The 23,837-nt window shown below is 39.9% G+C and overlaps 3 protein-coding genes across 5 annotated transcripts in view; 2 read left to right on the top strand and 1 right to left on the bottom strand.

Annotated features, from left to right (window-relative positions):
• Window positions 1–1,798: 1,798 nt before the first annotated feature.
• On the top strand, window positions 1,799–3,969 carry il19l (interleukin 19 like). The gene is made up of 5 exons (XM_027012935.3): window positions 1,799–2,027; window positions 2,646–2,708; window positions 2,796–2,948; window positions 3,122–3,196; window positions 3,361–3,969. Exons 1-5 carry the CDS (start codon window positions 1,869–1,871, stop codon window positions 3,439–3,441), a joined length of 531 nt encoding a protein of 176 aa, XP_026868736.1. The 5' UTR covers window positions 1,799–1,868; the 3' UTR covers window positions 3,442–3,969.
• Window positions 3,970–10,164: 6,195 nt separating this feature from the next.
• On the top strand, window positions 10,165–19,481 carry il10 (interleukin 10). The gene is made up of 6 exons (XM_027012909.3): window positions 10,165–10,253; window positions 10,544–12,980; window positions 13,272–13,331; window positions 13,612–13,767; window positions 14,203–14,265; window positions 14,371–19,481. Exons 2-6 carry the CDS (start codon window positions 12,813–12,815, stop codon window positions 14,464–14,466), a joined length of 543 nt encoding a protein of 180 aa, XP_026868710.1. The 5' UTR covers window positions 10,165–10,253; window positions 10,544–12,812; the 3' UTR covers window positions 14,467–19,481.
• A 137-nt stretch (window positions 19,482–19,618) lies between these two features.
• Window positions 19,619–23,837, bottom strand: part of mapkapk2a (MAPK activated protein kinase 2a) — a 28,551-nt gene continuing 24,332 nt past the window's right edge. For all 3 annotated transcript variants that reach the window (XM_035520328.2, XM_081705171.1, XM_081705172.1), the window contains 8 exons: window positions 23,656–23,720; window positions 23,448–23,527; window positions 23,240–23,366; window positions 23,043–23,118; window positions 22,716–22,840; window positions 22,481–22,566; window positions 22,289–22,369; window positions 19,619–21,789 (listed from right to left, as the gene is read on the bottom strand). In XM_035520328.2, coding sequence (XP_035376221.1) covers window positions 21,643–21,789; window positions 22,289–22,369; window positions 22,481–22,566; window positions 22,716–22,840; window positions 23,043–23,118; window positions 23,240–23,366; window positions 23,448–23,527; window positions 23,656–23,720 — 787 coding nt within the window. In that variant the 3' untranslated portion in view covers window positions 19,619–21,642. The remainder of the gene's footprint in view (window positions 21,790–22,288; window positions 22,370–22,480; window positions 22,567–22,715; window positions 22,841–23,042; window positions 23,119–23,239; window positions 23,367–23,447; window positions 23,528–23,655; window positions 23,721–23,837) is intronic.

Raw genomic sequence — 23,837 nt, 5'->3', positions numbered from 1 at the left:
GGCCTCAAGTGAAGGAAATGAGAAGGAGCAGGGTCCATGATGGGAGGCAAAAACCCCGTGTGATATGTACCACTGGCAGATCATGGAAGTGGCTGATATGGAGAAATCCTACGAATAGCTGGAAAAGGCTGGATTGAAAGACAGCACAAAGGCACTAATCATGGTAACACAGGAACAAGCACTGAACACAAGGTTAATAGAGGCTAAGATCTACCACACCAGGCAGGACCCCAGACATAGGCAGTGTACTCAGATACCCCTGAGACAATCCAGCACATAACAGGGGGATGCTAGATGCTAGCAGGCAGGCTGAACATGGACCATGTGGCTAGCATAGCATACACAAAACATCTGTGCTGAGTACAGACTGGACATTCCAAGGTCCAAGTAGGATATACCCCCAAAGGTGGTGGAAAATGACCACACTAAGACCCTGTGGGACTTCCAGATACAGACAGACAAGATGGAAATGGCTAACCAACCAGACATAGTAGTGGGGCACAAACAGCAGAAGAGGGATGTAGTAATAACAACATCAGGAAAAAGGAACAAGAGAAGCTTGAAAAATATCAAGGGCTGAAGGAAGAGCTAGAAAAGATGTGGAGGGTGTAGCCAACTGTGGTTCCTATTGTAACTGAAGCATTAGGGGCAGTGACCCACAAACTGGAAGAATGGCTCCAACAGATCCCAGGAACAACATCCAGAAGTGTGCAGTCCTGGAAACAGCTAAAATACTACTCTGGTAGAAGACCTGAGCAAATATAATTTATATTTATATAAATATAATATATTTTGAATATGAATATAATTTTTCAGCAAAAATCTTGAATAAAAATCTCACTGTGCAATTGCAGTCAGTTAAAACTTTACATATATAGAGCTTATGATCTCACATCAATAACAGGCCACTATCCGGTCTAAATAAAATGAAAGTAACAAAAGTTCAAATTTACCAAAGTGTAGACAATTAGGTAAAATATGTAAAAATGCTACTACACAGCAGTACTCTTGCACTGTTGGTCTCCACCCCAAGCATTAACGTAGTGATGGCACTCATGGCTGCAACTTCCTCTTACAGTAAAGGTAAGTAAAAGCCAAGGAAAGCCTGATGACTTCCTCTTCCCTCGCAATATAAGGGCTGCTGAAATCAGCATGGAAACGCACACCACTCTGAACACAAGCATCCAACAGGCATCACCAGGTAACGTATGATGGACATTATTTGACTTACTCAAGACAAGCCTCTCTAAGACTAATTACCAGAGATTTTTGTAACATATCTGTGTTGAATGTATTCTTCCCACACTAAGTAAAATTATTGTTGCAGATATGCAGATGGTTTACCTGCAATTGAAGCTAAACTGCCTACATATTGTATTCTGTAATCAAGATGTATGTTGTATGGTCCTAATGGTATATATGTTTTGGAGATTTATAATTGGTGATTATGATTAATATCTTAGAGCTAGTCTTAATACAATAATATCTTTATGCTGATATTATACAAACTAACTTTGTCATTAAGGATGACAAAGCAACTGCAGCATGATGCAAGACTGTTTAAAGCACAGTTTCTCAACCCAGTCTCAAATCAGTCTCAACCCAGTCTCAAATCAGTCTCAACCTAGTCTTAACTCAGGGCCCAGCAGAAGCTCCACATTTTTGCTCTGACTTGCTCTCAGCCCACCTCACCCAAACCCTTGGGAACACTGAATACCTGGTACAGGTGTACCAGGAGCTGGGTTGGAGAAAACATAAGGGATGTCTGGTAGGTTCCAAGGACTGGGTGGAGAAACTGTGATTTAAAGGACAGAGTTGGCACGAAATAAATATGAGTTTGTTGTCCAGGTCAGACAGTCAAACTTGCAATGAAGACCTCCCTGCTGATTTGTGGCCTAATTGGGTGCACCTTGCTGGCTAGCCTGTGGGGCACAGCCCTGGGGCACAAGCTTCATCTGGGTCTCTGTTCCCTGACCGTACACACTCGTGAGCTCAGGCACCACTTCCAACACATTCGCAAGAGCATGGTGAGAAAATGGAGGCTCTGGGCTCCAAAAGCCCAGCATTATCTCTCTCATAGCAGGACCAGTAGCAGTGTAATGCAAGCAGTAATGATGTCTGACTTGTAATGCTGATTTACTGTAATGTGATATCTATGAGAGGTATCCTGTTAGAAGATTTGTTTCTTTGCTCTTATGATGTAAGTTCATTCTAGCAAAGACAACAGCTACAGAATTTCTGATAACAATGTTCACACCTGACTAGGACAGAATCCCATAACAATTCAGTTTTGGAAGAATGCATAACAGAATGTTTTTGTTATTATTCACCATTATTGTTGAGCTCATTGTAAGTCTAGAGACTTGTCACAAAAGCTTGCTGGGAAATTCTTGTGTCGTCTTTGGTAAAATAACAGAAAAATATCTTCCCTGAAGTAGCAATTTACAAGCCAAAGATAAACAGAAAGAATGTCTCTCTTGCAGAACCTAATCACTCATGACTTCATCACTGTGCTTGAACCAGAGCCAAAAATTCCAGAGACAGTTCAGCTTCTTACTTTACCTTTGACCAGTTTGACAACAGAGGTTTTGTGGCCAAGCATGTCTGAAATCTACACTCATGATACCATCTCTTGTTACCTACAGATCTCAGAAGACACACACAAAGGTGTGAAGCTACTAAGAGGGGATGTAATGAAAAACCTCCAGGTGAGACACTCTTAAACAGGCTGGGTGTATGTGCAGGTAATTGCTGGCCATGTGAACAGTGCTCCTGACCTGCTGTTCTTTTTCCAGGCCATGGACAGCTGCTGCTTCCTCAGGCATGTCTTGCAATTCTACATGGAGAAGGTCTTCAGCAACTACAGCAGCAGTCAGTCCCTCCATCGAAGAACCACCAGTGTGCTGGCCAACTCTTTCCACAGCATCACCAAGGACCTGAGAGCATGTGTATGTACCATTCCCTTGCAATACTATTGCACTGCACACATGTCCATCCAAATAGGATTATTAGCATCTAACTTAGTTGGAATACTGACATGCTGAGCACAGCTGCTGGTATAAGCTAAGCTTTTCCCTTTCGTTCTTACATCATAATAATAATGAGCTCTTCTTTTTTAAAGCATGCTCAGATGCACTGTCAGTGCAGCAAGGAGGCCAATGAGAAATTCCATGCAATTCAAGTCAACTATGATAAGGTAATTAGCAGCCCACAGCTCCACTGTAGCCAACACTGAATGTTATGCTGATGATCTGGGATCAGTTTTTGCCTCACATAGTTAAATGAAGACACCCACCTGGGAGAGGGGTACCTGATCCCAGCTCTGGCAGGTTTGCTCACTTTTCTTGTGTTTTCACACAGCTGGAGATAGGAGCAGCTTCTGTAAAGGCCATAGGAGAGCTGGACTCTCTGCTGGAGTGGCTGGAAAGCTTCCACGACTGACTTCCACGCCACGCAGGGCTTCAGGCTGCTGACCCACACCAGCATCCCTGTGCTGCTCTCTTATTTATACAGTGATGGTTCATTTAATGAGCCACATGAAGACCTTTAGATAAATGGCATTTATAAAATGTGCAGAAAAATTGGAGGTGAAAAATATCATATCTGACTGAAATAAGAAGGGTTTTTTTCATATAATCACCACAAGAGTAAAGGTGAACTAGGATAAAGCTGATTATGCATTATTGTGACAAGAAACTGTGCTGTTTTCAACAGCGAGGAAGAATCCCCACTAATTGTGCGAGATTTATTGTACAAACAATTCTACTGTGCACCAGTAAGCTATAATATGCACCAATGGTGTAACTAGTACTTATTTATTTAAGTCTGGTTTATTAGTTGTCTAATGTATAATTATTATAGCATAGTAATACATTTAATTTATGTTGATATGCATGACGCAAAAGAGTCATGCTGGAGAGTAGACCTATAAGGTCAGTTTGTTATGGGTTGAGTTATTAAATGACAATAGAAAAGTAAATAAATATATGTTCACTATCATCAGTTATTGTGTCTGGTATGTTTGTATGATTAGAGCTCTGTGGAAGCAAAGAGCCACGGCACTGGACATATCCTGAATACAAAAACTTGCTTGCATCTCAAAAACACTTTTACCTAGGACATAATGTCTAAGAGAGAGAAAAAAAACAACAACCTGTTTTATTTACACAGTGCCTTTGACTAGCTCAAGGTGGCTTTACAGATCAGATTAAGGAACATGTACATATGATAAAACAAAGACTGGAACAGACAATAGTGCAGTAGTGCAATAGTGGACATGTAGAGTGCACTTAATATAGAATATAAGACAACAATATAACGAGCATACAGTATACAGCAACAGAATGAGATGGACAGGTCAAAGCGGAGTATCCCAGGAAAATAATATAGAGTAGGTTGATGTAAAGATTTCAATGTTAAGAGAAGTGTTTTTGTTGAATGTGAGCCATAACTGGTAGCCAGTATAAGATATAGAAGTCAGGGGTGACAGGAGTGCTTTGTCTGGCATGTGTCAATACTCCAGCCGTTGAGTTTTGAATGTACTGTAAATCTAGCACAGGTTTTAGAGGGCAGTCCTATGGAAACGGAATTGCAGTAATCGAGTCGAGAGGTCATAAACGCATATCTCTACTGGCCTCTGGTGGCTAAAGAGAGTATGAGCTTGACTACATGTCAATATAAATACATTTCTGTTGTATATTTACAAAAGCGATTTACAAAAGTAAACTATGCATATACGCAAATCTGAGAGTATGTCAATCATATAATTTAAATAATAATAATAATAATAATAATAATAATAATTGCAGTGATTAAATGGGCAGGTTTAGGGAACAGTGGTTGTGATGCTTATAATATGGGGTATTATACCTTTAAAAAGGAATAATTGAATTCAGTTTTGTGTGCTTATATGAACTTCGCAGAAGTTCAATACTTCAGATGTCTTTCAAACATCTCTCAAAAGGGGCCCATGGGAACAACTCTGAATCAGTTCTGTGAAACAGTCATCCAAACATCCTGATTAGACCTAGTCTTACTGACCAAAGCAAGTTTCTAAAAACCTTTAAAGGCCTAGACTTAGACTTAGACTATAAGTAACATGTTCTAACCTCTGTAGAAAAGAAATATCATAGGAACTGCTCATGTCAACATTGTAATATTGATTTATAGGCCTCCTGTAAGTGTTGTTAGCACGCCTGTGGTAAAGTCTTGGCTTACTCAACCCAGGCCAAACCAGTTTAGGGGTTAAGAATGGAGGGAAAAAGTCCACCTCAGCTGGCCATGCAAGGATTTTATTATTCACTGTATGACTCAAGTTTTCCCATTTGCATGTGAATTTACTTTTGCAAAGTGGAAATTTGAGACTACGGTACAGAGGTGCTAGCGGTGTTGGGCTGAATATTGCCAAGTGAGGAGAGATATTTCTCAGCAGTTCTTTCATTAGATCAGAACTGAAAGGAAGTAGATGGAAAAACATGGGTTTGCAGTTTTTGTGACGCCTATCATTGCATAGTACTGACCTGGCTTCCTTTGAAACTGCTGTATCAGGATAAAAAGCCACTGATTTAACATAATATCACACTCTAGTGCACTAGATACTGTACACTGACTCCTTGTACTGAAGTGTACAGTAATGTCACATTACTTAGGGCTACTATAGAGCACTGAAGCCAAGTGTTGCTGTATGACAGTGTGTGTATGGTTTGTTGCCCCATATGACATGACTCTTTGTTGCTTTTTCCTGTTGGCATCCACACACACACACACCCCCCACTCTTTGTTTTGATACATGTTTAATAGTCTGAAAGCTCAGAAGGTCTCTCCAGACATCAAACGTGTACATAAGTGGCAATCAGTGGTAAACATATCAGCTCGGTTTAATTCGTGAAACCCTCCACAGGGGGCAGGGCAAGAGGGAAGCTGGTACATGACCACACGTGTATTCCACGGGTAAGCTTACTGGTCACAGGCCAACCTCATGGTGGCAAAAATTTGCATCAGATGACGATCATGTTAGAAAATAGTGCGAACATAGTGTTCCAGAGACAGGAAGTGAAGGCTTGCAAAGACATCACAGAAACATACATGCAGGTGTGCAAGCTGCAAAACATGTATGTAATGGATATAAAGCTCATGCCCCCCCCCCCCCCAATCCTTGCTTTAGTTTCCATTTTTGCAGACAGAGCTGGTGTAGCAGTCATGTGTGCGATGACCTCCCCCGCACAGGCATGGTCAGACCCGGTTTCTGCTGTGCACACCCTAACACGTCCGTTAAAATGTTTCTTCTGCGTCACTTGCGAAAGACTGCGGCATAGCCATATAAAGAAGAAGAAAAAAAGAAACCTGAGAAACTAACACAACCACAAAGAATGATGTGGTATGCTACTGTTTGACAAATTGATTTCCTTTAAAGATGACAAAAGATTGGCCTTTCCACACTGCCTCCGTTTTAATCCAGTAAAAAATAAACCATTTATAACCTGAAGTCTAATTGGCATTCTGCTGTCTGTTTCCCCATGAAGCCATGGTGCCTATAAAAAATATAAACAAGTCTTCAAAATGGTTTGTGTTTGATGATTGGCTGACTGTAATGAAGACTAACCCAACCAAATCACCTTTTAAAACCATGTTTTTACACAGTCACCAATTTTCATGCTGGAGCTACTATCTGCTGACATCTACTGGATTGCAGAGGAATGGCACACACTTTTGCGCACTATAGGGTATTGCCGCTTTGAGTGTTGCATGAATGTAGGTGTGCATTCATTGCATTTGTCAGGCAAAAGATAAGTATAAAACTACAGACTATGTCAGCAGTGGACATGAACCTTAGTGATCCGGTTTCGCTCAAGTTACAGCTCAGAGGTTTTTGAAATATAGTCCTGTATTTTCCCCTTACTCACTGACTGATCCTCATTGCTGTGACTCTCACACAGATGACGAGGCAGGCAGCTTATCACATGGAGGGTGTGACAGTCACATGATAAACTGAGTCACAAAACATAACCTGTGCAGCGTGGGTCACCCTCCCAAATTGGGGTTAAGGACGTGGTAGGGAGGGGCCCGGTGTTATACCTTTTAGGCCTCCACATTTGCTACCAGTAGCTGTGGGAGAACTCACCAACACAATATATCTTTTCCACATTACAAAGCAACACATAGTCTACTCAGCTGATTCACAGGTAAAAAGCATGAGTAAGGCACATTTACGTTAAACATCAGCCCGAAATGATACTTTCTATTGCTTAACAGAAACTTGCCTCCTCTTTATGTGAAATATGGAACTTCACTCAAGTTGATGACCCAGAAATAAAATATGTCTTTATGCAATTCCTGTAGGCTCAGCAAATCTGAGCTCAAGAGCTTCAGTTTTTTTACATGAGATGAGTGGTAAGATGTATATTCCAGATGTTATATTACAGATGTTACAGATGCTACAGATGTTACAATACAAATCTTAGTTTAATCATACATAAGTGATGAAATCCATGCCTATGATAAAATCCAGTAGGTTCCTAAAAAGCAATCTTCTCATAATTTATTCATGTTGAGATAGGAAAAATAATAATAACCTGTAACGTTTTTGTTTAAAATACATAATTAAGAAAAAACAAATGAAAACGTAACAATCACAAATTTTGGAGATAAAGTTGACACTCCTTTAATACAATTTACATTTTCCTCTGCTCACACCAGCAGTACTGAATGAAGGCTGGTGGTGTACAAGAAGCTCTTTGCACCAAGAACAGCCTTTAACCTGTAAGCTCAGCCCTGAACATTGAATAACGGTCAGATTGTCATTTTAACATTTGAGGAAACGTAAAATCTTGCATATGAAAATGACTTACAGCTAAGCACTGGACAATAATACATCAGATAATAATACTTAAGATACCTTGATTAACACATGATTAGTACAGCTTTTCCAGTGAACCTAACTCCCAAAATTGGACTGAGGTGTTATGCTAAGGACCTGAGGAAAATCATATTTCTGGAGTTAAATCAGATATATTAATAATGATAATTAAGATTTTCAACAACTGGAAAATTATGGAAAGCATAAACATACGTTTATTTCATGTTCTGAATACCCACTTTGAGTCAAGGGACTCACAAAGACAAAGAAGGCAAAATAATAACAATCTTTTTGATGATGTGTTTTGTAAATCTGCCTCAGACCAACATGAGAGCACAATTTATATTAATTTGGTTCAAATCTTTTAATATGCAGCTGAAACAGAAAAAACAACAAGAAGAATTTAAATTTATATAGCACCTTTTTCATACTCAAGGTCACATTACAGCATTTCCTTCCATCCGTCCCTCTAATGTATGTTGGGAAAAATCCTTGAAATTCGCAGTGATTGTGACACCCGAAAGCAGTAACCAATTCTATTTGCTTAACACCAATTTTCAAGAATTTGCTATCACAAGACATTTGTGACCACAGCAACCACACCCGGAGCATGACTGCGATGTCTGTGACGACTCCGGCGGCTGTTAAAAACAAAAGCTCTCTACTGCTGCCCCCACCTACCTGCTGTCCTGACATTTACTGTGCTGCTGTAGCAGCTATAAATGAATAACATTTCATATTCACAATTACTTTGCACCTTTCTTAGAATGTATCAGGCAGGTAGAAATGACCTCTCAAGGCAGGCGACTCGTAAAAAATGAGCCTGAAATTGTTTGTGTACCAGAAATACATGAACACCTTGCTCCTGTGAATCGTCTGATTCACTGCATGTCTGTAAGCCATTCTGCTTAATAACTCTTCAGGCTTTGCATGAAATCTGAGGAATGAAACCTCATCAGGCAAGCTGACTAAGAGCAAGTCGAATTTATTTATATCACTCATCTTACAACACAAGCACTTTTTAAAACAGTGGCAAAGAAAATGTCCCTGGGTGAAATTAAGGAAGAAATCTTGAGAGGACCAAAACTCAAGAAGGAATCCATCCTTTTTAGGCAGCCCATTCATGAGGTAAAGATTCACGACCTATTCATGTTGTCATCTGACAGGAATGGGTGATTGATCGATGACCTCATGAACTACATAGGTCTAAATTAGTATCTGAATTGTTTACGTCTTCCAGTATTCTGTGAGTTTGCTAAAGCCAATGTGGAAAGGTGTGGTATTATGAGTATCTTACTTTATTTGTGTCATTTTCAAGAATTTGAGAGAGTCTTTTGAACAGCTGCTTTGGATCAACTAGAATAATCGTGGTAATAAATGTTGGTCAATTAGCAATCCCTAACGATCCCTAATGGTGTGCATGGAGTTCTTAATGCTTTTAATTATTACAGATCTACAGATTTTATAGCAATAAGTCAGTAACAGGTTGTACTCTATGGTTATCCAGACTTGCATTTGTGATGACTTTATACAGAACAACTTACAATTATGATTGGGTACAATCTGAGTAATTGAGGGTTAAGGGCCTTGCTCAGGGGTCCAACAGTGCTAACTTGGCAGTAGTGGAGCTTGAACTGGCAACCCTCTGATTAAATGCTTACCTGCTGTTCTTATCAGTTTGTGACAGAAGTAATGTAACCCTATGCGCCTAAGAAAAGGAACAAGAGACAGGCAGTGTTGGAATGACAACACAAGAAGTCCAATTAATTAAATAGAGTGTGTTATAGTCATGGATAACTGATTTAATATATGCAACTTCAAAAACCTACGTAATTGAGTAGGAGAGTAAGAGGAGAACATGGTTGATTACATCATCATATGCACGGTTAGATAAGCTTCTTTAAAAACATCTGATTCTAATGTATTACAAATCATGGATAAATGACTATAAAAGAAAAAAAAATCTAAGATGACTCTTATTCTTTAAAAATTATTTTTTATGCAACATAAAAAACTTATGTAACTGAATGGGAGAGCGAGAGAAAGAGAGAGAGAGGGAGTGTGTGTGTGTGTGTGTGTGATGGCATAGGCTAAGAGGGGGTATGTATTACTACTAAACTGCATCTCCAGCCAATAAGGAAACAGGAAGTCCTGCAGCTCATCGCCACCCTTTGGGGTCCAGCCAACTCTTACGAAAGGATTAACAGCCAGTGAGACAAGACACCTGCTTCAAGAATGCTCTTCTCAAGGGCCCTCCTGCTTTCTGACAGCACTGCTGTTTGAGTACGCTCGGAGCAAAAGAATCAACTGCAAGGACAAATGCTGTGAGTTTGTGGAGGGATTCCCAGTCAGACTGAAACATCTGCGTTCCTCGTACTCTCAGATACAAGACTACTATGTGAGTACTGTTTTCTTCTTAGCCCACATTAGTTACCTAGAGTGGTACTGATGCAAAGATTAACAGTTCAGCTCAGGAGAGAAGAGGCATTGCATTTGTGTCAAAACAAAAAGATATCACAGCATGGAGAACTTGGGGGGAAAAAAGTGAAAGTCTACACAGATGTTTATAGTAGTTTTCCTCGAGAGTAAATAAAGTTGCAATGCAATACTTATCATAGAGAGGTGTTGTGGCAGGTATAAGACTGGATTCATGATTCTTAATTTGGTGGTTTATTTCTGTCTGTTCAGGAAGAAAATGATGAGCTCGATACTGCACTATTAAACAGGACAGTGTTTGAAAATGTTAAAGTAAGCGTCAGACACAAACACAGACTTCTTTCTCAACTGGTGTTGCATCACTAATATTACTTAAATTTACCTGAGAGCAAAAGAAAAACTGTTAAATCATCATATGTATTGTAAAATAAACAGATCTTCACAAAAATCTGATTCTATTCCAATGTATTACCTTTAAGGAAAGAAAATGGAAAGACAATCTAAGATGACCGTCATTCATTAATAAAACATCAATGAACTTATGAAATTAATGCAAGTAAACCTATGAAACTTAATGAGAATCTATGCAATATATGTAACTAAATGGGAGCGAGAGGACATTTTTCAAAACGGGCTATTAAAAAGATCCCTCCAAGCCCTTCATCACAGCTCCTTTCTTGGGAGTTCAGCCAACTCTTACACAAGCACTACCAGCTGGCCAGAGAGGGCTCTGGCAACAAGAAGGCACCTGTTTGGGGCCTTCTCTTCTGACTGTGTTGTTTCTGAAGCATGCCCAGTACAGAAGAATCCACTGGTCAGTTAATGCCAGTCTGCAGGCATGTGGAGATGCTTTGCAGTGCTACGTGCTATTCTCAAAAGCTAGAACATCAGACAGGTATAGAAGAAAGACATGCATAAATCTTTTTGCCCTGCAGCTGCTAGCCAAACTGGGAATGACCTAAAACACACACACACACACACACACACACACACACACACACACACACACACACACACACACACACCCCACCCCCCAAAAAACAAAAAAAAAACCAAAAACCAATAATAGCTATAGCTGCAACTGGAGAACAAGATGATTAAAGAGAAGAACTTATGCAAATTCCAAAAGCATCCCTGTGTCAGAAACCTTTTTAAACCCTCAACTTCAAGACATCATTCACATGCAAATGATTATGTTAATGTTCATTGGCTTACAGTAATCAAAACCAAAGCCCTGAAGCCTAAGCAGAGCAGGTTTCTCACCTCTCATCTCGGGCTGAGGGAACAAGCTTTTGCATCATGGGTTGGTCTTGCCACAAGCACCATCTGGGTTAACCTAAAACGGGTCTGCTTTATTGATCAATCATGAAACAACACGCCATTCACACTCACTCTGTTTACCTAGAAAATAAACTCAATCCTTTTCCTTTGAACTGCCTAGACTGAATAAAAACAGAAAGTTGTGTGCAAGTGCCAGTTTTAATGGGTCATACTCAAGAAATGTTAAAACCTGACAAATGATTTGATAAACCATAATTTCATGTGACATAGGAACTCATTAAATGCACTACATATTCCCCCCAGTCTAAAAATGATCATTTGAGATGGGGATAGATTTGAAATATATTGCATTAAATTGCATTATATTGCATATAAATGCATGGAAATGCTACTATTGGCCACACATTATGTTTAAAGTAAACTTGACTGATCTAGGTGGACTGGGCTTCCTTTATGTCTGTAATAATGGACAAAAGAGACGAAAACTAACAAGTTTTCAAAATACGCATATTTCACACATGACAAAATATATGTGTGAATTCCCATTATTTACCTTAAGCAATATAAGTTGTCACTGTACTGTGAGAATATTTATTGACTGTGATTGTACTAATGCCTGTTTTAGCCTGATGATCAAAATGTAATAAGCAGAATAATCTCATTAAATACAGTCCCACATTCATTCTGAAATTATCATTTTAAAACATGTACCACAGCATATCTGTCAAACATGGCCATCCAAAGCACAATTTAGGATGAAAATTTGAAATGCCCTTGTCTACCATGATGAACAACTTACATGGAAATAAAGCTGGTAGAAAGTGTATCATGTCATCATATGCACTGTTGGATGAGTCTCTTAAAAAAAGTTGATCAATAGTATTCTGTTTTATTACCATCATGGATAACTGACTCTAATGGAAAATAAATCTAAGATGTCATTCATTAAAAAGAAATTCCATTTATGCAACATAAGAAAACTGAATGGGGGAGAGAGGGAGAGAGAGAGAGAGAGAGAGAGAGAGAGTGAGTGTGTGTGTATGTGATGACATAGGCTAAGAGGGGGTTATGTACTACCAGTAAATGCATCTATAGCCCCACAGGAAACAGGTAGGAATTTTTTCAAAATAGGGTATAAAACAGACACCTCCAAGTCCTTCAGCACATTGCCACCCTTTGGGGTCCAGCCAACTCTTACGAAAGGGTTAACAGCCAGTGAAACAGGACACCTGCTTCAAGAATGCTCTTCTCAAGGGCCCTCCTGCTTTCTCTTCTGACAGCACTGCTGTTTGAGTACGCTCGGAGCAAAAGAATCAACTGCAAGGACAAATGCTGTGAGTTTGTGGAGGGATTCCCAGTCAGACTGAAACATCTGCGTTCCTCATACTCTCAGATACAAGACTACTATGTGAGTACTGTTTTCTTCTTAACCCACATTAGTTGCCTAGAGTGGTACTGATGCAAAGATTAACGGTTCAGCTCAGGAGAGAAGAGGCATTGCATTTGTGTCAAAACAAAAAGATATCACAGCATGGAAAACTTGGGGGGAAAAAAGTGAAAGTCTACACAGATGTTTATAGTAGTTTTCCTCGAGAGTAAATAAAGTTGCAATGCAATACTTATCATGGAGAGGTGTTGTGGCAGGTATAAGACTGGATTCATGATTCTTAATTTGGTGGGTTTATTTCTGTCTGTTCAGGAAGAAAATGATGATCTTGAGACTGCACTATTAAACAGGACAGTGCTTGAAAATGTTAAAGTAAGCGTCAGACACAAACACACACTTCTCTCAACTGGTGTTGCATCACTAATAATACTGCAATGTTTAAATTAATTTTATTTACAGTTAGATTTTTATTTTAAACTTCACTGCAGGTTCTTTCCCACCATTTCATATCTGCTTAGCAATAACAACACAATAGTCATAACGAAAGTGAAGAGTAACATGAATCTAAACTGTCACAAAGCCACTGTGACTACTTTTGAAAAGTGGTTGACTACAACCAGACCTGATATTTGATGTCTCATTTCACTTACAGAGCCCCTACGGATGCCATGTAATGAAAGAAATTTTGTATTTTTACTTGGAAACTGTTTTACCTACCGCTGCCTTAGAAGTAAAAAGCCTCTACAAAAAGCCAATAGACGCCATTGGAAACATTTTCCTGGAGTTGAAGAGGGAGCTTGCCAAATGCGTAAGTGTCCGGGTGTTTTCCTCACTAAAATAACGGATTTGCAGTTCATTACAGCCATGTAAAGAGGCAAGCAGCCACATATTAATGACAAGCCCCGTCGTACCTTTGTGCGTTGTCATAAACATGCCGACGGGCGCACGTTGGGAACTGTAGCGTTACGCTTGCAAATGAATCATCGTTCGCAGTAAAACGCCGTCAGTCATGAGCGCAGCTCTTCCACATCACAAGTCTGCTGTTAGCGACGCAGAGAAATCCTCAGGTTGAGTTGGCGTGAATGTTTTCTTCGAAGGCTCGATGGCTTACGTTCCTTTTTTTAACGCTTAAACTGGTCCATTAGTACAGCGCAGGTCTTTCACATGCGTCAATGACAGGTGTGTGCGTACGGATGCGCACCAATACTAGAGTCCTAAAATGACATACATATTTTTGTTACAGAGGAATTACTTCGCATGCGAAAAACCTTTTGAAATTTCAACCATCAAAGATTCATATAACCAAGTAAGTGTTAATAAGTCTGCAAACAACAAATCAGTCATATATGAGAAAGGCATGTAATGATGGTTATGAATGTCAACTGTGGCTCATGGGTTAATCTGCTTGTAGATGGCGGGTAAAGGTCTGTACAAAGCCATGGGAGAGCTGGATCTGTTGTTCAACTACATTGAAAATTATCTAGCATCAAAAAGACAAAAAGCCTAAACGCAAATAAGGGCACGGCGGATAACCTGTGAATAAGTGACGACTATTCCCATAGGCTGGGAACAAGAATGGCTAAGGAAAAAGACATTGCACTGGATACGCTATAAAAGTCTCTGTGTATGAACATTGATGCTGTTGCCATGATCTGGCCGCTACTTGAATAACTCCAGGTGCCTCTCTGGTTTGCTGCAACACTACTTCCGCCACGTTTGTTTGCACTGGTGTTTTCTAGAGTGTTAACTCTTGAAACGTTCGCAATAAGGATGTTCTTAAAAGAAGTAAGTTTATGAATTTTTGTTTTATAAGTCACATTGACCAAGGTTATTCTTATTCTACATAGTTGCTTTCTGCAATTAGGTTTTTAATCTAGGATAAAATTCAATATAAATGATATAATAGTATAGTATAATAATATTTATTAACACTGATCTCACTTCAATCTCTAATTTATTATTATGTTGTGTAAATTACATCTCCAAATGTTGAATGTATCAGTATCTGCTAAAGTATCAAATGTTTATGATGCGTTATATTTGGATTAAACAAACTGTAAAAGTGCTACATTTTGTCTCATGTTATTTTTATTGAGTTCTGCAGTGGTACTGCAAGTCATACAGCTTGAGTGTTTGGGGTTCAAAAAATACTGAAAACATTAAATGATACAATCTCAGTGTGGATTTGTGACATTAGGGTGTGCCATAAACTGAGTAAAGACATTGTTGAAGAATGAGATCTCTAACCTCAGAACTGACCTATATAGGGCAATTTCCAGCAAGTCATGTCTTTACAGTAAATTCATACAGCACACCCCGCTTCACAAACTGTATAAGAAAAGCAAACGTCTAACGGCCATGCAACTCCAGCATGCTGGTTAGAGTGAGAGCAGCCTGGTGTCAGCAAAAAGAAAAAGAAGAGAAAAAAATAGTTTCAGTTCAGGCAGTGCTGAGTAAAGCTTTGAGGTGTCTTTGTTGTTTCGGAAATCGAAAGCACTTTACATAAAAATAAAGCGCAATTACATTCGAGTTGCACCACGTTGGATCCATCCCTCTAGTTCACACTGTGATCAGTGTATGTGATATCTGTGACTGGGACTTAGAGCTGCTGGACGTCTTCAGAAGCTCTTCCAAGAAAGAGAGCAAAGCTACTGCTGGAATTAGCACCAGAATTAAGACCAGTTGCCTCTACCAGGTCTGGCCTCTGTGTGTCTTATAGGAAGCACTTATTCTCCACATGCTTCCTCAAGCCCCTAACAGCATATTGTCCACATCACCACAAGGAACAAACACAGCACTGACAGACTAATGAGCCCACTTTTCAAACTATGCCAGTCTGGGAATCTTGCTCAATAGACTGAAAGAAAAAATGGACTTGCCTCATTGAACAGAAATTTGTCTTAAGCAGAGGTGTTTCATAGCATTAGCACACACATGCAGACATGCAAAACCAGTGGCATAAAGGTATTTAAACATATACATTGAACAAACACTTCTAAATACTTTGAATGTACCATGAATCTATAGCTCATCTGTTTTCCATGCACCATTTATTTTAGCCATGAGCCCTTGTGAGCAGATGCCATAACTGGATTTATGAGGCCAATCTAATCTGCTGGACTTTGATCTTGTGGACTTCAGATTCAATGACAGTACGTAAAATCTGCAAGCGTATAATAGCAATAAACATAACTAGCTAAAGACATTTAAAATGGAAATTAACACAACAAGTGATCAACCAATATCTGAAAATAAATACAGAAGCGCAGTACGATTTTTCCACTGCTTTACCACCAGGGAAGAAGTACGTGTATACGTTTACCAATAGATTCAACAATAGGTGTCTAGCCATAGAATCTATGCATGCTTGATATTTAGACACACAAGCGCTTGAACACAGTGTTAACTCTCTTTTCATACTCCACATGGTTGTATACTGCATTATAATGTATGCTGTCCAATCTTACACTGCCTGCAAATGCTGTTGAGCACTTCATACTATATGATCACACTTACTTTTTGTAATCCCTGATTAACTAGAAGCAGGAGTTCTATTGTGCCTGTAACATGCAATGGTTACGTACACTCACTCAGTCTTGCATTTGTGTCATTGAAAGACCTTCCAATTTTCCCCCTCAATATTTGCTTTTTCAATATTCTACCTTTTCGTATGTCATCACATCTATTTTGCTGTAAGCTGAGGGTGAATTCCACAAAGAAAGTCAGTTGAAGCCTGCATCCCAAGTGGCTTCTTTGTAAGTTTGCAAAAATGCCTGGTTGACCCCATCTGTGGACTAGATGAACGGCAGAAACAGACCTTCTTGCAGACCAGGATAGGATTGGGACTTAAACTGGGAAACCAGGAAAGGGTGGCGATTTAGACTGGGAATGTAATATCTCTCAGAGGAAACACCCGCAAATCCTTACCCTTCTAGGGTGGTAGCCATCCCATAATAGCAGGGATAGGACCTGGCTATAATAAAGTGAACATTAGTAAATAAAAAAAATACTTAAACAAATAAATAACAATGAAAGAGTTGAGCTTCCCTTGGACATGGAAGCAATATATAATTATCAGATCTATAAACCCAAGGTGCTAAATGGTTTTTAAATGAGGTTTTGTATCAGATATGGCAAATGATGTATCGATATATGTTGATGTGCGGGAATTTGTATGTAATTGTGACAGCATTGTAATTGTAGCCACTGCACATTAAATCTACCCCTGCCCACCAAAAGAACTAAAAGTACATGCTGTATGCTACTGAATGACACATGGTGAAGGATGGGCGTGTTTTTAAATGATGCATGCTAAATTATGCACATTCTATTGGACGATTATTTTTATCCCTTTGTGTAATTTCCTTCCCTCAAGCGGCTACTGCGGGTTGGCAGGCCAACATTGTAAATACGTTCTTAATTACTTGCTTGGTAAAGTTTTTAAAAAATTATTTGATTAGAATCTCATCACTACAAAGTACTTCGTTTTTTACATAATTGATTTGCATATCAAAACCCTTAACCTCTAAAATGAAGTACTCTAGATCGGTACTTCAGCTGTGTCTGCAGTTCACGCCGCAGCCGTATGTAGAGTGCGCATTCGGAGAAACCAGCGGGGCAAAAAGGAATTGAGAAAGTACACACAAGTCAGTGTGTCAGATCAGGAGTGTCATCTTTCTCAGTAGGAGGAACACTTTTGTGAATGAATAAGCACACGTTACTGAGATCCTGTTACTGTGAATTTCCTACATGTGAATGGTTCACAGAATCAGTTGTTGGATTTACACATTTTAGTATTGCAAAATTATTCGTTTGCACTTTGCCAGCCATTGATTCAGAATAGGTGGGACAAGTACACATTATTGAATTATGAACAATTATTGAATAATGCATGATAAAGGAGGCACACATCATTGAATGACGTTACATTTTCATATTGGATAAAAGCGCCAGCTAAATGACTAAGTTACAATTCTGACTGAACACAACTTGAGCAAACGAAAGTTAAGGGTCTTGCTCAGGGACTCAACAGCAGCAGCCTGGCTATGGTGATATTTGAACTGGCAACCTTCTGATTACTAGTCTAGTCAAGTACCTTAAGCACTGGCCTAAATGATGTGTTACTGAAAGACAAGTCAAATGGTGTATGTGTTGAATGAGCATGTTGAGCTTGCTGTTCTTTCTCTTCATTACATGAAGGACCAGCAACAATTTTCACTGCTGTGGTTTTTTTAGTTTACTAAGCAAAGCAATGCACATTGCATCAAGCAACTACGACTAAACCATTTTTCAGTTGCATTCTAATGTGTGAAAAGATCTTCGACACAAGATAAGTTTTTGCTGCTTGTGAACTTCTATTTCACGGATTGACAGCTGTCTTCCTTGAATTGGTGGTACAGGTTTGCCTGGCATTGATCACCTAGTTGTTTACCAACAATGAAAGTATGTTTAGTCCGATTCTGAATAACAAATTCTGGAGGCAGTTCTCTTCCAGTTAGAGGCTAAGAGAAAAAGCAATGTTCATACTTACAGGCATTGTTCAAACTTTATCCTCTTGGAGGACGAGAAAGTCTCCAATCATATTACCTTACATTACAAGTTTCCTGATGAGAGAAAACCTTTTGTACATTTCACAGCTGTAGAGTTTAAGTGGCTTCTTGGGAATTTCCTTCTCTCCCATCAGCGAACAGTACAACAGCAGCCTCTCACCACTAAATCTGCGATGGGTATTAGCTGGTAGACCACTTCAAATTAAAACCAGTATTTTATACTCTAGCACGAATAAGCACTTCAAGGTCTCAAGCTGACTTGGAACACTGATCAGCTGTGCTTTTTAGTGGCAAACATAAAATCAACAGCTGAAGATGCAGACATGGAAGCAAGAATGAGGGTGTCCTAGAATTCTGAAAGGAAGGGGGCCCTTTGTTGAGAAATGTGGTGGGCGGTCCTGGCCTCACAAGCACTGTGCAATCAAAGGTTCAGACCACTACTACTTAATTACCATCGCACCCAGCATCCATTGCTGCTAAAGCTGGGTTCAATGAAACCAAGACCACCACTCCCATCCTTCTTCCTTATTCTAAGAAAAAGAAAAATGGTGACTCAAAATCCTTGGACAGAGCTTTTCCAACTTAAAGCAGAGTAGAATGCACAATATAATAATAATAATGACAATAATAATAATAATGATTAGCTCCTTTTATAACCGCTTCAGAAATCTCTGAAGTGTTCTGGAGAGCTCACAAGTAGCATCAAACTACCAGTAGTGGTAGACTTTCCTTCAAAACAGGTGTTCAAGCCTCATCCGATCAAAACCAAGTTGCACTTTGACAAACTGCCAACATCTCAAGATGAGTTACAAAAATGCCAAACCCCAAAACCTCAGCTCAGCTCTCTCATGAGGGTAACCCAAGGTTATTACATGACCTCAACAACCATTACTGTCCATGAAGAGGAGAATGGCTCACATTAACAACCATGTTTTGCCTACATTGACAGTACTATACAGAGGAAACAAGTCAACTACAATGACATTTACCCTAAAATAACTTACTCATGTACAAATAAACTTATAAGGGGAAAAAGTCACAAATCATTCTAGTATATTGTAAAGCACTGCATCATTTTAGGCCAGTATATAAACATGACTCAAATGCAGGTTTGTTTTCATGTGTTTTAATCCAAATTTGAAACAGACCAAGACCTAGGTACAGCAGTTGAACATGGAAAACATTTCCTTTGACTCCCCTGCAGGTTATCCTCGGACTTGGGCAACAATTCTACATTCTATATGTCTTTTTCCAGGCAAAAAGCCATCTTTGTGAAATTGGGAGAAAAAAAAAAAAAAAGTGTAACAATGGCTTACAAATGAATAAGAATAATTAGAACAAAAGGATCAAAGAAATGCAAAGAAAATTCTTCCAAATCGCAGATTGAACAACAACAAGCACATCAGAAGTCGGCGCAGAAATCTGGGTCACTTTGGGTGATCTTGTGTTAGTCAACATGCGTACTTTCAACACAAACTGTATTCAAATTTGAGCATATGGACTCAATTTTTTTTTTTTTTTTACAACACAGCCAGACATACCATCAGTGCAAAGCCAGTCAAGCTGGAAGATCTCCTGTACACTTCTTTCCCCATAAAGCAAGACACGTTCTACCATTAAACCTGCTACTACTCTGCATCAACTGGGCTTGCATCAATTAAAATAGGATTCCTGCAATACAACCGCATATAGGAGAAACAGAGAAAACCAGCATAGCAGTTGGGGCTTGAAGTCAGAGGGGTCAAAATATAGCTCTTCTCAAATGGTTTGTTCTGACATGTTTACTGGGTACTGAGGCTGGATGTTTGAGGGAGGAAAAAGGCATAAAAAGTACAAAAACACGTTGATTTTATGAAAGCCCAGTTATTCCCCAACAGAAACTGTCCATCCAGCAGTATCCATTCACACCCACAGAGGAGCGTAACCCCCCACACTGATCTCTCAGTATTCTGATCAACTCAGAAAGGGCTTTGCTGTTTACTGGTAAAGGTTAAAAACAGTGTAAACTTTGCATTAAATGTACAGCCACTCTACATATTTTTTTTTAACAAAACACTGACCAACATTCTTTAAAAAGACTAAGGGAGAAGAGAGTAGTTAGGGAAATTTTATGCATAGCATTGACAAGGTGACTCAGTATACTGAACCCAGAGTCAAGCATGGAGAAGGTAAAGCAGGAATAAAATGTTGGAAAGGGAGTTTCCTCAATAATTAGGCAAGACTCCGCAAAGGAGACGGAGGAGGTCCCATTACTTTCAAATCAAATGGACAAACCTCAACAAGAGAGGCCACTCAAAACCTGCAGGTCTGAAAAGTCTGAGCGCTGAGAGTGGATGTTGCTCGGACGGGAGTACAAGAGTGTCGCGTCTAACGCGTCACAGATATCGTCTACATTCCACAAGTCGTTTCAGAAACGCGCCTGCCCCATCCACACGTTGGCACCTACAGCGCATCACATTATTTGGAATTAGCAAACAATACAATTGCAGGGGTGTTTCTGAGAAGGGGTGTGTGTGTGTGTGAGAAAGGGCTAAACGTGCTCGGTGAGGAAGCTTGCATATGGCTCAAGTTCCTCGAGCTGGCCTGTCATGAGAGCCTGAGTTATACATCCACAAACTGGGTGTCCTATAGATATACAGTGCAACTCTTTGTAAATCCACATAACATAAAAGAGTAGTATGAAATTAAACTGCAGTAACAAGTGTGCGTGACAAATGAACCAAAAGGTGTTGATTTAGAATACAGAGCGCTCTAACGTTTCTTAAGTATTCTAATAACCCAATTCACCATGTGAGGAAAACAGTAATTATGATGCCATAATAATGGGAGATTATACAGACATTAACTCTTTAAATTCATAATCTTTTTGCTCTCCAGATGTTCTAACCTGATGTCAGGGTGCAGAGTGGCTGATTAGTTACAATGTTTGAGTAATAAAATGATTCATTAAAAACAAACAAACATTAAAAGAGAAAAAGATTAGGATAAAAAAATAGTTTTAAGGAATTACCATTCGCTCACACTTTTTACCCATTTTCATGAATTATTGCTTCCTTTTTAAACCTTTTGAAAGTATGCATTTGACTTTTTGAAGGTGTGTGTGTGTGTACACATGGAGAGCTGGAGACCAACACTCAGCAGGCTGGGGTTTGATTCTTAGTAGCCATGTTGGCTTTCTTCCTCCTCTTTATCAGCAAAGGATTGGTGGAGTCCTCAATGGTTTTGATTTTGATCTGCTCATAATCTACTCTCATTGTTGCCAGGGCACTAGTCATCTCCTCCTGTGTTGGGCACAAACACACCAGCAGTTAAACATCGGCAGGAGGTATGATGAGACTTGAGACCTTTTCCGTCAGTGTACATTAGCATTCAGTTCCTTAGCAATTGCAAAAATAAGGGCTGGTTGAAGGAAAAGCACGCAAAAAAATCCTCGCAGCTAAACTTGAAGGCCTCGACTACATGCGGTCTTTATTTCCTCACAAGAACTTGGATGCAGATCCAATGTGTCTTATTTGAATCGTTTCTTGTTCAGTAATATGTTGGTAAACAGCAAACAAATGTTGTAGCATTAGTGTAGCGCTCGTGTGTGTTGCAGTCTTATTTATTTAAACACCTGATGTAGCATATTGGGAAACATCATTAAAAAGTAAATATTATGCATATATTGCACTGCAAAAATGCCCTTGAGCACTACTGTATTAGGGCTTTTGCTGCATTTTACTGTCAGTGATGTCTATGGTATTGTATACAGCGGTACGGTATCAGGGAGAAGTCGGTCACCTTTACGTCCTCCCAGGTGTCCTTCTCTTCCTTCAGCACACGGCTGGTGTGGAGGGGTGTCTGGGGCACTTCCATCGATTGCTACATAGGGCATTGTGGGATATAAACAGCTGTTTACAAAGAGCACTGCACAGCAAACGGTTGCGCTGGTTGTGTGTGTATGGAGATGAGTGGGCAAGGGCCTGTCCTTACGTTGATCCAGGGATGGTTCATGAACTCCGTGATGGTCATCCTTAGCGTGGGTTCCGTCTTCAGCAGCATTCTGATAAGCTGCTTGGCTGAGAAGGAATAAATCAGAGCCAGTTAACCTCTATTCAATGTAAACTAGCAAGACTGGGAGTGGGGTGAGTTCACAGCCTCCGTGATCCTACTTTTGAGATGAAAATGAGTGTGAAACACACATGCAGGCAGGCACACATGCACACACCTTCTTCTGAGACCTCGGACCATTCGGGATTAGGAAATTCATACTGCCCCATACGGATTCTCGTCTTCATCCCGGGAGAAATGGCAAGCCCATGGTTGGAATAAAAAGGTGGGTAGCCACAGAGCCTACAACACAAAAGCAGCAAAATAATTAAATAAAAAAACAGCGAGGGGAAGGGGAAAAAAAAAAAAAAAAAAAAAAACCCGAACAGGCCCTCTGACCAGTGAACTCGCCAGCCCTCATTCCTAGTCCAGAAGGAATGACCTCTTACAATTCAAAGACATGAAAACGTTCATGGAAGACAGCGTACGAGACAGAGTCACTTACAGAATGTACATGATGACACCCAAAGACCACATGTCACAGGACTTGTCATATTTTTCTGGACCAAGAACTTCAGGGGCTACAACATGAAAACAGAGCAGTTGCACTTAAAAAGCGAGAAAAGATGCATCGCTGGGTGCAAATACTCCAAACAAGCACAACGAACGGGAAAGTCCTTGCACTGCTGGAGAACACCTTACCGACGTAATAAGGCGTGTAGCATGGAGTATTCAGCGAATTGTGTGTGGTCGTCTCCTTGGCAAAGCCAAAGTCTGTCAGTTTGAGGGTTGCATTGGGCCGTTTCGAGGTGTATAAGAGGTTCTCTGGCTGAAAGATGAAGGTAACCAACCATAAGGATAAGAAGATTTAACTCTCTCTGGGCTTAACAAAGGGCAGAAGGGCTCTCACCTTGACATCTCTGTGAGCAATGTTGCTGGCATGAAGGAAAAGGATGGCTTCTCCTATACTCTTCATGATGTCAGAGGCCTCTAGAGTGGAGGAAGCGAGAGAGAGGGAGCTGTCAGGCATGCACCGTCGGTGAAAGTCAAGGGAGACACTTATGGACCAGCATGAACACATGCCTCAGGGAGACATGCAAGGACCAACAAACACGTACCTCTTTCTGTGAATGCCTGGTCCCCACGGTCCTGAATCCGGCTGAACAACTCACCGCCATCCATGCTGCAAGAGAAGAACAACACAAAGTGGAATACTTACAGAAAATACACAGAACACCAAATGGACCGAAACCGAGTTGATTTTTAATCAAGAAAAGAAATGAGTTTCACATCAAAATGC

Source organism: Electrophorus electricus, chromosome 22 (assembly GCF_041902795.1).
Source record: "Electrophorus electricus isolate QZ-2024a chromosome 22, ASM4190279v1, whole genome shotgun sequence".
NCBI classification, from domain to species: domain Eukaryota; kingdom Metazoa; phylum Chordata; class Actinopteri; order Gymnotiformes; family Gymnotidae; genus Electrophorus; species Electrophorus electricus.
This window is presented reverse-complemented; position numbering and strand designations above follow the sequence as displayed.

Bases quoted from the DNA above. Each gene is read 5' to 3' on its own strand.
- il19l (XM_027012935.3), top strand. From the start codon at position 1,869: ATGAAGACCTCCCTGCTGATTTGTGGCCTAATTGGGTGCACCTTGCTG. The intron at 2,028-2,645 runs GTGAGAAAATGG...TGTTACCTACAG, and splicing joins AACACATTCGCAAGAGCATG to ATCTCAGAAGACACACACAA. The intron at 2,709-2,795 runs GTGAGACACTCT...TTCTTTTTCCAG, and splicing joins ATGTAATGAAAAACCTCCAG to GCCATGGACAGCTGCTGCTT.
- il10 (XM_027012909.3), top strand. From the start codon at position 12,813: ATGCTCTTCTCAAGGGCCCTCCTGCTTTCTCTTCTGACAGCACTGCTG. The intron at 13,332-13,611 runs GTAAGCGTCAGA...TTTCACTTACAG, and splicing joins CAGTGCTTGAAAATGTTAAA to AGCCCCTACGGATGCCATGT. The intron at 13,768-14,202 runs GTAAGTGTCCGG...TTTTTGTTACAG, and splicing joins AGAGGGAGCTTGCCAAATGC to AGGAATTACTTCGCATGCGA.